At 54.3% G+C, this 15,151-nt stretch overlaps 2 protein-coding genes across 2 annotated transcripts; one reads left to right on the forward strand and one right to left on the reverse strand.

The window, feature by feature from the left end:
* Window positions 1-2,764: 2,764 nt before the first annotated feature.
* CSUI_001759 (uncharacterized protein) lies at window positions 2,765-6,283 on the reverse strand (the record flags this gene model as incomplete). Its single annotated transcript, XM_068061964.1, has 2 exons — window positions 2,765-3,291; window positions 4,213-6,283. Coding segments are annotated over 2 exons (2,598 nt in total), but the record flags the coding sequence as incomplete, so codon positions are not given.
* Window positions 6,284-7,398: 1,115 nt separating this feature from the next.
* Window positions 7,399-8,942, forward strand: CSUI_001760 (uncharacterized protein; the record flags this gene model as incomplete). Its single annotated transcript, XM_068061965.1, has 1 exon — window positions 7,399-8,942. A coding segment is annotated over one exon (396 nt), but the record flags the coding sequence as incomplete, so codon positions are not given.
* Window positions 8,943-15,151: the final 6,209 nt, after the last annotated feature.

A 15,151-nucleotide genomic window follows, 5' to 3' on the forward strand; every position in this document is an offset into this window, starting at 1 on the left:
AGAGACAGTTCTGCTGCGTCTGTAGGACACCCGGGCGAACCAGGTGGCTCAAGAGGTTATGAGGAATCCTAGACGCTTACTGTGAATCCCTGTTCTCGAGAGATCCGGGAAGGTAATCTCTTGCCTTGGCGCGTGCGTCTTTTCTCATGTCTCCCTCTATCCTAGAACCATTTCGGAGACACCCGTACAAGCGCCTGTACTGTTTGTTGAACAGAGAGTGCGTATGGGAAAGCAGCATGGAGTGAGGGGGGAGCTGCATTCGACAAAGCTGAAACCAGCAAAATCGGAGAGCATCGAGGTCTTCGTTATAAATTGAAGTGCCGCATTCTGTTTCCTCTGTCTGTGTCTTTACTTGGCTCATGTTGTATTCTTCTCGTGGCAGAGTTGTACCAGTCTGTCGTTCGTCCGACTGTTTCGCTTCCAGTTGATGTCCGTCATACTTTTCTTGCTCCTTCGTCGTCTTTTCCCTCTTGAGGTCTTCAGCAGACTGTGGTACTCTTGACGGAGAAGAAGAAGAACTAGAACTAGCAGAGGGGAAAGGAAAGGAAGAGGCGGTGTGAGCAAAAAGAGACGCAGTCGTTGAGACACATTGAAGGTCTTCTTCTTGTGTAGTCTCTTGCTGTGAGAGAATTTCAGGATGTACATGGCGGTCGAGGGCAAAGTTACGGAAGGTCAGGTCTGCAATCCCGTCTTCTCCTTCTCCCCCTCCGTCTGTTCGTGTCCTCAGATTTCTTGTGTTTGTTCTCAAGGCTTGAACATCAAGGTGTTGCTCCTCCTTCGTTTGCGGCCGCATCATCTGCTTTCTACGTCCAACTTTTTGCTGGAATCTTTGCTTCTGGGTCAGACTGAAAGCTTCTGGAAGCACGAACTCAACAAGAGATGCAGCACCTATGAGATCTTCTCTGTCCTGCGCCAAAAGACTCACACTTACAGCGACCGCCCAGAGGGAGCTACGACCTCCACTTTCCTCCTCTCCATCGAAGTTATTCCACCTCCATGCTGTTCTCCCATCTAATGACTTCACTTGCTTTTCAAGTGGCTTAGGTGCACCTTGAAAAAGGTCTTCGCTTCCCCGTCTATGAGAATGCCCTTTCACCGGGACCCGTGGCTTCCTATCATCGACTGCTGTCCGTGTTTCTCTTCCTGTCTGTCGTGAGTCTGTATGTCTCCTGTGATCACAGCTACGGCGTTGTCGCCTTCCTTCCTCTCTCTTGTTGAAAAGCCAAGTAGCCCAGCGAAGCCAAAGAAGCGCGGTAAGCGGGGCATTCGCTGAGGAATCGTGGAAATCTTCAAGCCATTTCCGACAGGCTTGGATGTCTGTGAGGGCCTCTCCCAACTTCCGGACAACTGGCGGAGAAAATGATAACCACGCAGATAAGTATTCTTGCTGCTGTCGTTCACTTTTGTCATCTTCTTGAGCTCTTCTTTCTGCTTGTGCGACCACTTCTTGTTTCGGTGTATTTCTTGCGGCCTCCACGTGTTCTCTTCCTCGTCCATCGTCGCGACGAGAATTGAGACACATCTTTCCTCCGTTTCCGCAGGCGTATGGGACTCCTGAGACGCTAACATTGTGTTTTCCTTCTCCTGAAAGGCCATGGGCCCATGCTCGAAGAGCTTCCTTTCGACCCTGTCCTATCAAGGAGGTGAAAGGTTCATACTGCTTTGTCAATTTGGGAAGTCTGGTATGTTTCTTTGCTTCTTCCTTTGTTGTCCTCTGTATTTGTCCCTCCGCGCTCTCTGCTGTCTCTTCGTCACGCTGCTTCTCTCCTGCTTTGACTGTTGGAGCGCTGACCGACATTATCTGCTTCCCTGATCGCCGAGGTAATGTTGTTGCTTCATTTCTTGTACTTTCCATCTCTTCCCAGCCACTGACTCCTTCCAGGTCTGTCGCATCTCTTTCGTTCTCCAGCCAAGGAGATGGACGGCACAGAATAACGAGGCGAAGGAAGAGAAGGAGAAGAAACCTTTGGAACGATTTGTCCAGCGGAGGGAAGTGGTCATCCTTCGTAGTCTCTTCCTGTTGTTGTCTCCCGTCAAGACACATGTCTAACTCTCGGGAGGTATGCCCGACTCGAGAAACAGAAGGACCACTCTCCTCTTCCGTGCGGCACCACCAACTAGTGGGATCAGATTCCAGATCGTTAGATGTATTGAGGGTTTCGTATAGAGTAGAAGACGGGCAGTGTGATGCTGGAGTTGTCGAAGCAGCAACAGTCAACCGAATGAGGAGGTGTAACCATAGAGGCAAACGAAGCGAGGAGAGAGGGAAAAGCAGGGTCTGCCTTCGTGTGTCCTCAATGCAGTCAGACGCTTGGGAGCTGCTGTCTTTCTCAGACCCTACTTTTCTTCGACAGCAATACGAAGTTACTTCCTGTAAGCCACAAACAATTCGGTGCAATCAGGCGGGGGAGTGTGCACCGCTTTCGTTAGGCCGACGAGAGCAAGCGCGATCGATACTACAACAAATACAGTGGGACTTCTTCAGAAAGACAATAAGCTCTGTCTCCCTTCTAATTGCGCCCGAGTATCTGAAGACGAAAGAGTGGTGGCACCCATCGGTCTGCTCTCTCTCACACATGTTACAGACATGAAGGCTAGATGTGTGTGACCCAGGTTCACCTGCTAATCCGCAGACCGAACTCAAGACGCTGTCACCTCCAGAGAAGAATGATACTGCTATGTATACGTCAGTCTTACACGGACCCACTTCTGCCAAGAGCTCTTGAGTCTTCGGACTCGCATGCCCTTCTTGTTCTTCCATAGCTCCGGAACCAGGCTCTCTTCTTCTTCGCCCCCTCGGCCTCCCTCTTAGCGGGCCCTCGAACGCTCCGCCCAACGCGAACCGGGACGCCTGAAACAATCCATCTACGCATCCTTGATTCCCGGCAGCCCTGCTGTCGCTACCACTGCTAGATCCGCATATCCACACAATGCGTCGTTTGCTGTCTGCTAGGTTTGAAAAAACAAACAATATCTCCAGTGCTGTGAGTAAAAGCGCATCCCTGTGTAACTCAAGGAGAATGTCCAAAGGAATGAGCCTCATCAGCTCATAAAGGTTAGGGCAAATGCCGTAAGCCAAGACAAGCCCTGACAGTTCGGAGAAACGGTCGCCGTGGTTGGTCTCTTCTGTCGAGGTTTTCTTCCCTTTTCCTTCACGTCCCTCTTGTCGGAGAATCGTCATTCCGTTCCCGTCGCCTGGCGGTAGCATTGAGATGGAAGACGTTGACATGAACCGTACGTATGGTCCTCGAGGAGAGGAACATACAAAGGGCTCAACGTCCATCAAAGAGCCTGCAGGCAGCATATCCTCAAGTTGGAGTCACTCGGATGAGAGTAGGCAAATACGGATAGGAGTGAGAAGGGGGGCGGGGGATGGCTGTCTCGGGCTAAAGTGACACGATAAAGCATCGGAGCATGAGCACAGAGACGGCCCCGGGGCATGCTTTGAGCTGTATGCGGACAGTGTGGATGACACGCACAGCGCCGGATTCAGTTTGTTGACCAAAACCGAAAAGGTCGAGCTCAGCATTATTCTCATCAGCGTTTCTCTTCACGCGCATGACGACACCCAGGAAAAGACTTAGAGAAAGTCAAAAGGAAAACATTCAGCAAGAGAAGGTGATGCTGGCCAGGTAGCATGAACGAACAGGAAGTGGAAAGAAGTGAATCGCATGATTGAATTGACTGGAAAGTTGCAATGCATTCAGTCAATGGCCAAAAGGAGGCAGTAGCTCCAACATCAACAACAATGAGATTGCGAAACACCGGAATCCCCTCGGGCTCGGTCTGGAGTCTCCCCCGCTACTTTGGCCTTGTATGCATTCATACGTGGCTGACCTAGGTCAGGAAGAAACATTCCAGAGAGAGATTTCCGTAGTAATTGCACTGCTACTCTTTGTCAATAAAGTAGCTATCCATGTAAATGTCCGTTCGAAGACTTGGAGACGGGTGTGTCCGGACAACTCGGATCCTTTTGAACCGTCCCGCACAACTTCGATAATTCATTCATGGGCCCCCGGTCACCGGGGAACACTCGGAAGCGACACAACTGCCGGCATTCGTTGTCCCTTCATCATGGTATCTGAAACAGATTAGATGTGATGACTAACTCAAAAGCGGCCACTCGGGATGAACGACTTCAGTCGGAGAGGGGGAGATCCCTTCTTTGAGCCTGCTTGTGCTAGCTGCTGAGGGTGGGTTCGTAGACCTTACGGAGATTATCTGCATCTGTTCCCGTAGGTGTCCAGAAAGCTAGTGCCTTCATCAAGCATCTCTTCAAGCGCTGGAAAGCAGGCAACAAGCAGCCTCGCGGAGTGCCACCAAGCTCGTCGCCATAGCGAAGCACCTCCGACAAAGGAGAAGAAGCAAAGGAGCATGAATCAGGAGAAACAGCCGAGAAACATGCCGAAGGAACAGGAAAAGAGATTGCACCAGGGACAGCCGAGTTTGGCAGACGAGACCGATATCTTGAATGCAACAGCGGAGCATTAACCCTGACAGAGTATCCTTGTAAGCATTCCGGAGACTGTGAAAAACGGGGACCTGAGGGAGGAAAGAAGAGGAAGTGCATGGCACCAAGAAGAACAGATGCCAAGTAGGGACAGCGTGTCTGATTCGCGATACCGGCCAGTCCTTCTTCAACGGCGGTGTATAGCAGTTGTGCTTTTTCTTGATTCTTTCCTTCACTGGACCGCTTCTCCCGACTGACGGGAATGTGTCCCTGTCCTTCATCTCGCTCCTTGCTGTGTCCGCTGGGCACTCTGATGGTCTTTTCTGCAGCCTGTTCTTCGTCATGGCTGGATACGTCTTCCTCTTCAGCATTCCGGCCAGTCTCTGAAGTATCGGCGGAACTCCGGGAGTAAGAAACAGAAGACATTGAAGACAGAGAGCCCCGTGTCCAGTTGTCACAGGAATCAAGTCTAAACAGGAGAGAGGCCGGGTGCGTTCTGACGCAGGGGGCGGTCCGGCTCAACGTAAGCTGTCTGCTGTCCCCTGACTCCTCAGAGCCTTGGACAACGCTTTCGTCGTGATCGCCTGTATACAGTGTCACCCGGGAGCCCGGAGACGCCGAAAGGGAAGGAGACAGTGCCGCCAAACAGGGCGAGGAGCGAGAGTTAAGAGGCGAGTCCGGGTGTCGCAAAACAAGCGGTTTTGAAGAGTGAGTAAAGGCGCAAGAAGGCGAACCCGACGAAGTAGATGAGCTTTGGGAAACAGTCTCCGTTAGCGTCATTTCTCTCGTTAGCCGGACGATCGTCAGCTTCCTTTCTCTTGTGCCCCTCCGTCCTGCGTGGCTGCGTCTCACCGCAGGCCACTCAACGAGGCTAGGTCCGACAAGAAGGCCTCTTTCTTCTTTTAAAAAAGTCGGAATTCCGGCCATGTTTCTTCTTCGTCTCGACACCAAAGAGGTTTCCTTTTCATCACTTTCCCTCGTCGTTCTGTCCGCGGTGTTCGCGGGGTCTTGTTTATTCAGGGCAGGGCTCTGGGAGCATTCGCCCTTCTGGGGGTCGCCCCATCCCTGTCTCTTCCAAAAAGCCTTCCTGTGTTTTCTAGTTCTTCCCAGAGTGCGACAATACCGAGCCTCGCTAGCGGCTTCCAAGTTCATCTCAACAGAACTACTTTGTACATGTCCCCATTTCTTGCCACTTTTCCTGTTCTCTCCACAGCGCCGACACACGGAGACCGAGCGCAAGCCAGCTTTACGGCCTACGTCCTGGTCTTCCTTTGGTTGTCGATTCAAGTCTGTGTTGTCCCCTCTGCGCATGGAACTCATCTGATCTCTCCTATCGGTTCCCCGAGGCTCCCCAATGGTCCTCTCTACGTTTCTTGGGCCGAAGTTATACTCGACTTCAGACATCACGCCTGCGTTAGGAAGATGCCTTTTCTTCGCAGTCATCTCCGTACCACTTTCCTTTCCAGATGAGCTATGCGCGTCCCACTCTTCGGTGTCTTTCTCCTCCCTTTCCCCTGTCCTGCTTTTCTCTCTTGGAGAGATCTTCCTGTCCTCACTCGTCGTGCCTGAACTCGAGTCGTCTTCTTCGATGTGCCTCTTCCTTCCCCGTCTCCTCAGTCTGTCCCTGGCTCGGGTTTCTGCAGCGGCGACTTCCAGAAGATCAAGAAGAACCGTAGCGCTGCCTACTAGATTTTTTTTTGCACTGCCTGAGAAGCACTGCTCTGTCCGACAGTGCTGACGCGTGTTTTGACTGTGGAAATTGTGAGACGATTTGTTAATTGAGAGGTGTCTATCCTTGATTCGGGTGCCCGCAGCACATCTCCGTATCTCCATCTCTTGGCTGTACAGCCTCCACGACGTTCGGCGGCCACTGCTCACAAGTCCTCCGCGTTGAGGCACTGTGCAATCGTCGCTGCCGCTTGGAGTCGTTTCAGCTTTGCTGCCGACTGTACCGGAGTACGGTGCAAGGCTATCTTTCGTGGTGGAGACCTTGTTTTCTTTTTGCCTCTCTACCAATTTCTTTCCGTTCTCTTTACTCTGCCCGCCTTCTTCCCGTAGAGGTTTCCCAGTGAACTCCGACAGCCTTGCCAGCGGAATTGTTGGAGTGCTGCCCCTAGGAGATACACGCAACTTTTTGAGGGTGGTAAAATCCTTCATTAGTATCTACGCAAACAACAACGCACCAAATACACACAAGATGCTTGTCATGCTGCTGCGGCCTGCGGCTGGGCGGTGAGTAGGGAAAACAACGTTCGTTTGTCCTACCGCGTAGCAAAGGGTGTGTCGACTGCAAAGTGAAAACCGAGGAGTGCCGAGCCTGGAGGCAGACAAGGCGTGATTTCTTTGCTCGCGCTTAGGAAAACAGTGACAACTGGGAAGCTCGGGTAGAAAGAGGGCTCAGTCACGAAGCATATTTTCGGCTGTGTTTCCTGCCCGGAGGCTCACCGGGGGACGTGCCCGTGTCTACTGAGTTTATATCCCGCCCAGTACTCCAGCGCGGCAGTAGCCGGTTAAGGCGGTCCGACGCTCGGGACAGGAGAACACGCGAGATGCCTGCCGGTGTGTCGTAGACTTCTTGGGAATGTTACGCAGTTGTTAGAATGATAGCATCATGGCCCCCCGCCCCACCTATACTGGCGATTGATGGACGAATTAACTTTCTCCGAAGACACGCCGCAAGGTTGGAGCTCCACGTATATATTCTTTTGTATGGACAATATGCACTTGGCTCGTGTTCCTATACTGCGGCCTACGGGAGGGCGCCCGATGCGAGAGCGGGAGTTCTGAAAACGCTCACCCCAGCTAATATACCAGACGCTGTACAGCAGACTGGATGTCCGCATGTCGACCCGATGCGATGCACAAGGGCAGTGAGAGACAGCAGACGAGCAAACCGCTTCTCTCCTGTTCCTTTCTTTGCGGTTCTTTCGAGTCTTCTGCATGCAGCTCTTTCGTCGGCCACCTCGCTGGCTGTCGGTTCTGTTTCTCCCCTGTCATTGGCTTTTCTTCGGCTTTCTTCATGTGAGCCAACGTCAGCTTCTTTCTTGGTTATCAGTCTTGTCTTTTTCTCTCGCCTTCCAGCGTGCTTTCCTTCAGTCGGGGAGGGTCTGCGTATTCTTCTCCTGCAGCACCTGGACTCACCGGACCGACGCTCACCTGTCAAATTCCTTTTGCTTTCCCCACTAGCCTGCTTCATCCACCGTTGCTCGTCCTGGGCACCCTTCTTTGCAATTCCTTCTCTCTCACATTCCGTACATCTCGCCCCAGCCCGTTTTGTTACAACCTGCTGTCCGGTTTCTGTCGCCTTGGTAGGGATCCGGAGTTTCTTCCGGGGGAACGCCTGAATGTGCCGCATCTCAGTGCTCTCCGTAGCCGGCCGGACCAATGCTTTCAGCTGTAGGTGCGCTGGCTTGCATCCTTTGAAGTTGTCCAAACGCGTCGCTGTTGCACGTGGAGCTATCGCCGTCGCGGCCGCTGCTATGTCTTGGGGCGAGATACCTATATTCTTCCTGAATCTGGCTTCGCAGAGCGTTCTCAGATGAGGCGACTCGACCGCGCATTTCAGTTCAGATCCGGAAGGCCCCCAGTCGACGCGTTGACCCCGTATGCTCCGGCTCACTCCTAGGTGACCCAGAGAGGCCCCGGGCAAGAAGGCACCTGGCACCGTCTCGATTGTCTCCGCGTCCTCTGAGAGGCGACTTTTTTCTGTTTCCGGAGTTGACTGAAGCATGCTTTCAAGCTTTTCTAGGGCAGAAAGCGACATAGACGGCCCTGGGATAATACGCTGATTCTCTAGGAAGCTGACAGGCTGGTCACTCTCTATATGTCTCGGGGCGATGTGGGACTCAGTTTCGGGTATGCTGAACAACCTAAGAGCCACCAGACCTGACACAAGCGGAGGGAAACAAATGCCTTGCGAGGCTTCTGAGGTCTTTTGCGCCTGCTGCAGGAAAAGACTGGGAGTATCGACGGAACCTTGAGGTGTAGAGGAGTGCTCGGCTGCATCTCTGGGTAGCGGTGAGTAGCTGTGTCTGTTGCAGCCGCAGATCTTCTGATTGAGGCAGGCGTCGCTTGTCCGCTGAAGTCTTTTCTTTCTGGCCTGTCGTCTATGCAGTGCAGGAAGACGACAATCCACTACGTGTGGCCCGGGTGCACAACCTGTACTGTGGCAGCCGAGTCTCTGATACTGTCTTTCTCGCGTTTCTCCTTGTTCCGAGCTCGGGGCAAACGTACTATGGAAACCGGTGGCTTCTTTGACGATTGCTGGGTATTGTTCGCTTCGGCCGATTGGAATCACGGACGGCACAGAGCAGCAGTACTCCAGCGGAGGGCATCTCAGATCAGAAGTCAGCGCGCGAAAGGCTTTAAGGATCAGGTCTTGGTGCGCCACACGCCTTTGCCATGCGTGAAGTGTACGAGAGGACGTGCGGTGCAGTAAGGCGACGAACGCTAGACAGGCTGCTTAGAAAGACGACAACCAAAAATAAGGAGCACGGTGTTTTCCAGCGCAGTGTAGAAGCAGTATGGCAGTAGATCCGCGTACGTTCTTATGGCTGATGGAAGAGGACTAAGTCATTTACTTTTGTAATTTCCTTACAAGCGACTGTTCGAATTGTAAAGCGGAGTTTACAAGAACAGAGGTGGCTAAACTATCGTAAGGTGGATGAGTGCATATTCTTTCTGGCCGTACTTTAGCCCTTTGACGACGCAGAGCACTGGACCGGATACCCAGGGAACCGTGCTATGTGGAAAAACGCTTTTTACGCCGTCTAGATCCTGTCACACTCACAACGCAGACAGTTCGCTCGTTGCAAAGAGATGACGGCAGTACAAGCTCGAACTCGGTGCGACCTTCGAGGCCGAGATTCAGGTTGACCCTAGAGCTGAGGACGTCCGTGTGTCGTCATGTTTGCACCGCACACCGTCCACACTCTCGAGGGACCTGGTCGTCAACCTTCCCGAAGGGGGCACGACACCGAGCCAGTGATAAGTCCCCGCGGTCGCAAGGGCGCACATACATCTTCGGCCTGATATGTATGCCGGTCACACAGATAGGCCACGGTCGCCGTGTGGCGGGCATATCATTGGACTGGGGGCACATTGGTGACTTTCGCATCGCACCCTGTTAGAGAGTTCGACTTGACTTCGCCTCGTCGGCGATGTCCTAGGGGATTGAGAGTCCAGTTGGCTTATCTCTGTCTAGGCTGCGACGACCTGGGAACCCCCTAGATCCAACACAAACGGAGCCAGCCCCTCATCGGACTACGACTGAAGCTGGACTGTGTGCAGCTATCCTCGGAGAATAGAAAAAGTAGTGTATGCAGCACGTGTGGCGAGAGCACCGCGTTGTAGTACCACTAAATCAGTGTGACAGAGGGTTTCACAGCACTGGGGTATGTAAAATTAAGCACGGCGACAAAGTCGCCGAAGGTGGTGTGATGTGAGGGGAGGGTGAGCAAAGTCGAAACCTGGTAATTCGCCTGGCCAGCCGTCAAGAGATCTACAGACCATCGCGTAGTCCAAGGCTGACCTACTTTCATAACCGCAGGAAAGTGGACGTCATACTGAAGAGTCGGTACCTACCGAAATGGGGATCCAGCAGATTCCAGGGCCAACTCGACAGGAGGATTTTTCTCCCGATTTCGCCCGGCAACAGCACCACCGGTAGAACGTGTAGGCAGACCATCTGCAGCCGGTGTAGTGGCGCACCAAATGTATACCCTCGGTTTTGCTGGACCACTACTCCTGACGCCCGAGGGTCGCCTGCGGACGCGTTGCTCCCCTGGTGTCTGCACCTCCAGACGGCCGTGCCAGGGCAACCGAATCCACCAGCTCCTTCAGAATGATCTGTGTCGCTGTATTTCTCTGCTGGTTGTGCCCGGCACCGCGTGGTGTGTTCGGATCGGCTGTCGTGGTCAGGCTCGCCATCCGCTCCGGGCGAGGTTGTCCATTGAGGACAAGGCTCCCTCGCCGCTGAGCGGACGCGGCGCAGCGTGACGCCAAGCAATAAGAGAATTGAGTGAGTCAAAAAATCTCGAAGTTTTTGGAAAAGCGCTCGCGCCCGACATCGGTGTCTACGGCTGTATCCGTTGCCTTTCCTGTAAACGCCGCAGGAGAGCCGCTGGACAGAAGTTGTCGCGAAGTTCAGTTCGATGAGTGCTGAAGGGATAACCAGGAAAGAGAACGTTTCAAAAAAGGCGGTTGCAGAGCATTCTTCTTTACGCTAGATCGTCTGCTGCGTGCCTTAGCCCATTACCTCGGGTGCAGTAGCCACGAGCTCGCGTCCCTCACTATGTGACTTCAGGTGACAACGCTGCTGGCAGTTGGTGCTGGCTCTTCTGGCGCTCGCTCTACCCAGCAGCCCGTCACTCAGGGACGCGTCAGCCCGCCACTCGACTCTGCTTAGCGGACTCTGCAGACTAGAACGGATGGGTTGCACATGAGCATCTCGCAGCTCCCCTCCAGACTGTAGGGCGTTCCGTTGAGCACTCACCATGTTGGAAGATACAGCAGAGGTACGCGACGCGATCGACACCGCGCAGGGCCTCCTCGACAGACAATCGGACTGGGACTCGCTCGGCAACAGGAGCCCTCACTTTTTCCCTCTCCGCACTCTCAGTTTTCCTCGCCTTCTCAATCGCTGGTGCGCATTTGACGGCATCTGCTCTGCGCGGCAGCTGCGTGTCCGCGCCGGGATGGTAGCCTCCGTCATCGCAGGAGGCTGTGTGCTCGACTCGCGCGCGCTCGGCGTCACCGCACGCGGTGCATCCGTTATAGACGAGGCTGCCTGATGGATCTCCTATAGTCCGCGCAGCTCCCTGGGTACTGCTTGGGTAGGGGAGAGTAAAAATGGAAGCGAAGAAGACGTTGAAAGATAGTTGGCTCAGCAGCCACAGGACGCTTTTCTCGATGGCGTCTGCTTCCAGGAAGCCGCGCTGAAGGACGGCTGATCCGGTCAGCTTCGTCGAGGATCTACTGCCAGAAAACGCCGTCCTGTCAGTGCGGTCGCCCCTACTCACGTGCCGTGGGGGGAAGGGGCAGGAAAACAGCTGTCTTCTGCGGGCGAGGATGCTGCTGATACGTCCGAGGCTCCTGAGAAACAATTTCTGCGCTGGCCGCCACCTGCCAAACGGTACAGGAAAAGCTTGTCGGAGTCTCCACCAATGGGCGAGGCGAAGCCGTTTCACAGGAGGACGGATACCTAGCAACACTGCGCGTGGGCAACAGCTGTATTCCTGACTGTATCGGTGTGAAAGGAGACGAAGGCAGGAGGCGTGGCGCAGAGCGGGCGCTAGGAAAACAAGAGCGAGAGCAATGAAGAGATCCGAAGCTTTGTGCGACCGGTACCCAGTTGAATCGAAACCAGGAGCTTGGAGGCGTTGAGAGCTGTAGCGGTCTGTGGGGGCAGTATTAGCCTTGATGGCTCTATTCGGAAACGTGACCATGTCCAGTTCCGCGAGATTTTTTGTCCGAGTACCTTTCGGCGAGTACAGGTATTTCTGGTATCCGGACAGGACTCCTGCGTTCTGGAAAGCTGCGCTGGAAAAGCGATGTGATTCAACTACAGTCCGAGGTGCAGAGGGAGCAGTATGTCCGCTTGCAGAACCGGTAGCTGCGGGCGCTTCACTGCCGATTTGCACCTCCGTCGAACCCGTTATTTGTCCAGGAGAATCAAGAAGTCCTCGCTTCTGTGGCGCGGCAGTAGAGAAGCAAGGGGAAAAAGAGAATAACGAAATGGCCGCACGACACGTTACGAGAAGTGACAGCACGTCAGACAAACAACGTGCTGCACACTGTCGGCGCCTCCTTGGGTCCTGGCCCTCAAAGGAAGGAATGCCACTTCTGAATCTGCCCACATCGAAGTGACAGCAAAACGGGGACACAGCAGCTACGTCAGGTAAAGCGCCTCTCTTCGTCCATTTCAGAGGTGCTGCGGAACCTCGCACTAGTGCTGGAGACGCCGCTGCTCCTTTGCAGCTCCCCTTCCCTTCACGACAAGCTCCGGTACACGTCCTGTATGCCTTCAGAACCGCTCCGCTCTCTCTGGCCTTCCCGGCACACTCGTGGGTCGCTGCCGGCGGGTCCTGCCAGGGAGGCTTCGTGCAGGGCTTCGCACAGAGTGTAGGGTAAGTCGTAGACAAACGAAACATCCACAGCCACACCTGCAGTGTGCATTCCAGGGAAAGAGCCGACGACAGTGCCGCCAGAAAGTGGTCAAGAAAAGAGATGCACATGTACATGAGGTGTCTCGCTACATGGGGACATCCCATCGTAGAGCGGAAGTTCGGAAGATATGCTGCAGTCAGTCGCTCCAATCTGTGCCACACATGGTACGAATTCAAACCAGTCCGAGGAGCCACGTCGTCGTGCAGCTGACGGTTGGAAGCTCCTTCAGAAAGACGGGCTTCCGGATATGCTGAAGTGCGCGGTCGGGCAAGCGACGCATTCGGCAAAATGTCGCGGAAGAGTGGACGTCCGGCTCGGGACCCGCTTAGCCCAAACGTAACGCAGTTGAAATTTGCAGCGTAGAAGAGCAGGAACTCGACTAGAGATCTGACAGCTGAGACGTCATACACAGTTAGCAAGATGAAAAAATTTCCAGACCACGAGAGGGTAACTGGGCTGCGTCCTAACAGTTACGGGATCGAACGTGCTAAACTGTACCTGGACTGCAGGGGCGGTGCGGCGCGCGCGCTGAGTGCAGTCCCGGGGAGTCAGACTGAACTAAGACAGGATGGCTCTACTGCACTGCAAGCTGACTAGTGAAGACTCGCAGTGCGCTTTCGAGCACCCTTCTACCTTACCCTGTAAAGAGGGAAGGAGACCGCCTAGAATACCACGAGAGTCCCAGGAAGCTGGCGGTCTCGGAAATTCACGGGCAGCGACTGCTTCGGTCGCAGAACGGAATCTCAGTGAGCGACCGGAGGCGTCTTCCCCTTGGGCACAGTCACATGAGCCCGGAGAAGTTTCGATAGGTGGAGCCTGGGACAGAAGCTGCTTCCCGTCTCCCGTCACGCCTCGTAGAACCGTGGTCAACCCTTGTTTCAGGAGTGCGACAGACTGAGACCACTGCCACAGTGTTTCAGCTTGCATCGAGTGGTGTCGCGCCCTGGGGTATAGCTGCTCACCCACTCCCCTACAGCGTTCTGGGCGCGGCACTGCTTCTATCACTGCCGTCCTGTCGGGATGACCGTCCTCATCTCGTCCCGCGACCTCGGAGGCTGCATTCGATAGATTCTGGCCGAGAAAGAGAGCGCACTCCAACAATCTAAACAGTCGACATGGACTGCGAGGCTGTGGCCGGGTCGCGTTTGGGACAAGCTGCTGCGAGCTGTGACTCGTGTCGGACAAGAAACCACAATCCACCAGAAAGCCCTCCGCAGTTGTTCGGCGGGAACTGGTGAGCACGCTCGCTCTGGCAGAATCACCACAGGCGGTCTCTGGCGCGCGAGCCAGGTTACCGGTCATCACTGCAATTGACTCGACAAGGGAATTTCGGTACGCGGTGAAGCACCCGCACTCTCCACGGGCTGATGTCACAGGGTTACTGAGCGCGCCGGGGTTCTCGCCTTTTTCTGTCGTTGCATGGCTGGCGGCGGAGGGTTCCATTCTGCCTGTCCGTTGGTCAAGGCCTTTGCTCGGCTTGAGCGTCTGACGCCTGCGGTCAAGTTACGCGCGGAGTAAAATTCCAGAACGCAAGTCCGTCCTCTCTCCGGACAGGATGGAGCCCTTGGTGTGTCCGCATTGATGCCCTTGTGGAGACGGTGCACATGCTTTAAAGACATTGAAACTTAGTTGGTGGAACTGCAATGTTCTTGACCAGCACCAGTACTGAGGGAGGTCAAACAAACGTCGAGAGATTGCGCGTCAAGTCGAAGGCGTCTGGAAATGGTGATCAGTGATGCTGCATGAGCCACGAGGTGCCAGGTGCCGGAGGAAACCAAAAGCCGGATTTACCTGTTCGACTCGAAGACTTTCATGAATCATGCAGCCAGCAGAGAACACGGTGGTTGACTCAGGGAGAAGACTTCTCTAAGCTTTGTCTAATCTCGGAGAGGCAAAAACAGCAGGCGCCCTCTGATGGCGCACAGCTCCACGGTTGTGAAACGGGCAGGGCATAGAAGTCTGTGCTTCTCTACGGTCGTGCAGGTGAAAAGCGGCGGAGAGGGGACGCTTGACTGCTGCCTCCTTGGTCCCCTCTCCCGCTTCGGGGTTGGGACAGCGAGCTCCCGATGTCCCCTGGAATCTACGACGCAGACCCCAGTGACCAGAGCTTGTTCGCGCGAGCACCTGTCTGGGGGAACCTGGCTGCAGGTGGACTTCTTCTCTGTCCACTCTATAAGTTCTTCTTCACGTAGACCCACACAGCTTCGTGCCGCAGACTGTAGTAGCGTCCGGAGAGAAATCTGCCTCCTTTGCGCGTCCACGCAGTCCCGCAGAGCGTTCAGTCCGAGCCAAATACCTCCTCTGTGTATGTTTTCCTTGCCGGGGTACGACTTCGTCCAAGCTTACACCGAAGTCAGCGTGAGTCAAAAATGCACTTTGCTTGCGGTGACGAACCCGTGAATGTTGCTTTACATCAGGCATTTGGGTATGCCAGGCAAGATCCCGGTGCAGAAAGACTTAGTTAACCAAGAAAAACACACGCCTGTCCCCGCCCTGAATGATCACTCATGAGCTCTTCGTAGGCAACACTGCCGA

The sequence above is a fragment of the Cystoisospora suis genome (genome assembly GCF_002600585.1).
Source record: "Cystoisospora suis strain Wien I chromosome Unknown contig_705, whole genome shotgun sequence".
Classification (NCBI taxonomy): Eukaryota; Apicomplexa; class Conoidasida; order Eucoccidiorida; family Sarcocystidae; genus Cystoisospora; species Cystoisospora suis.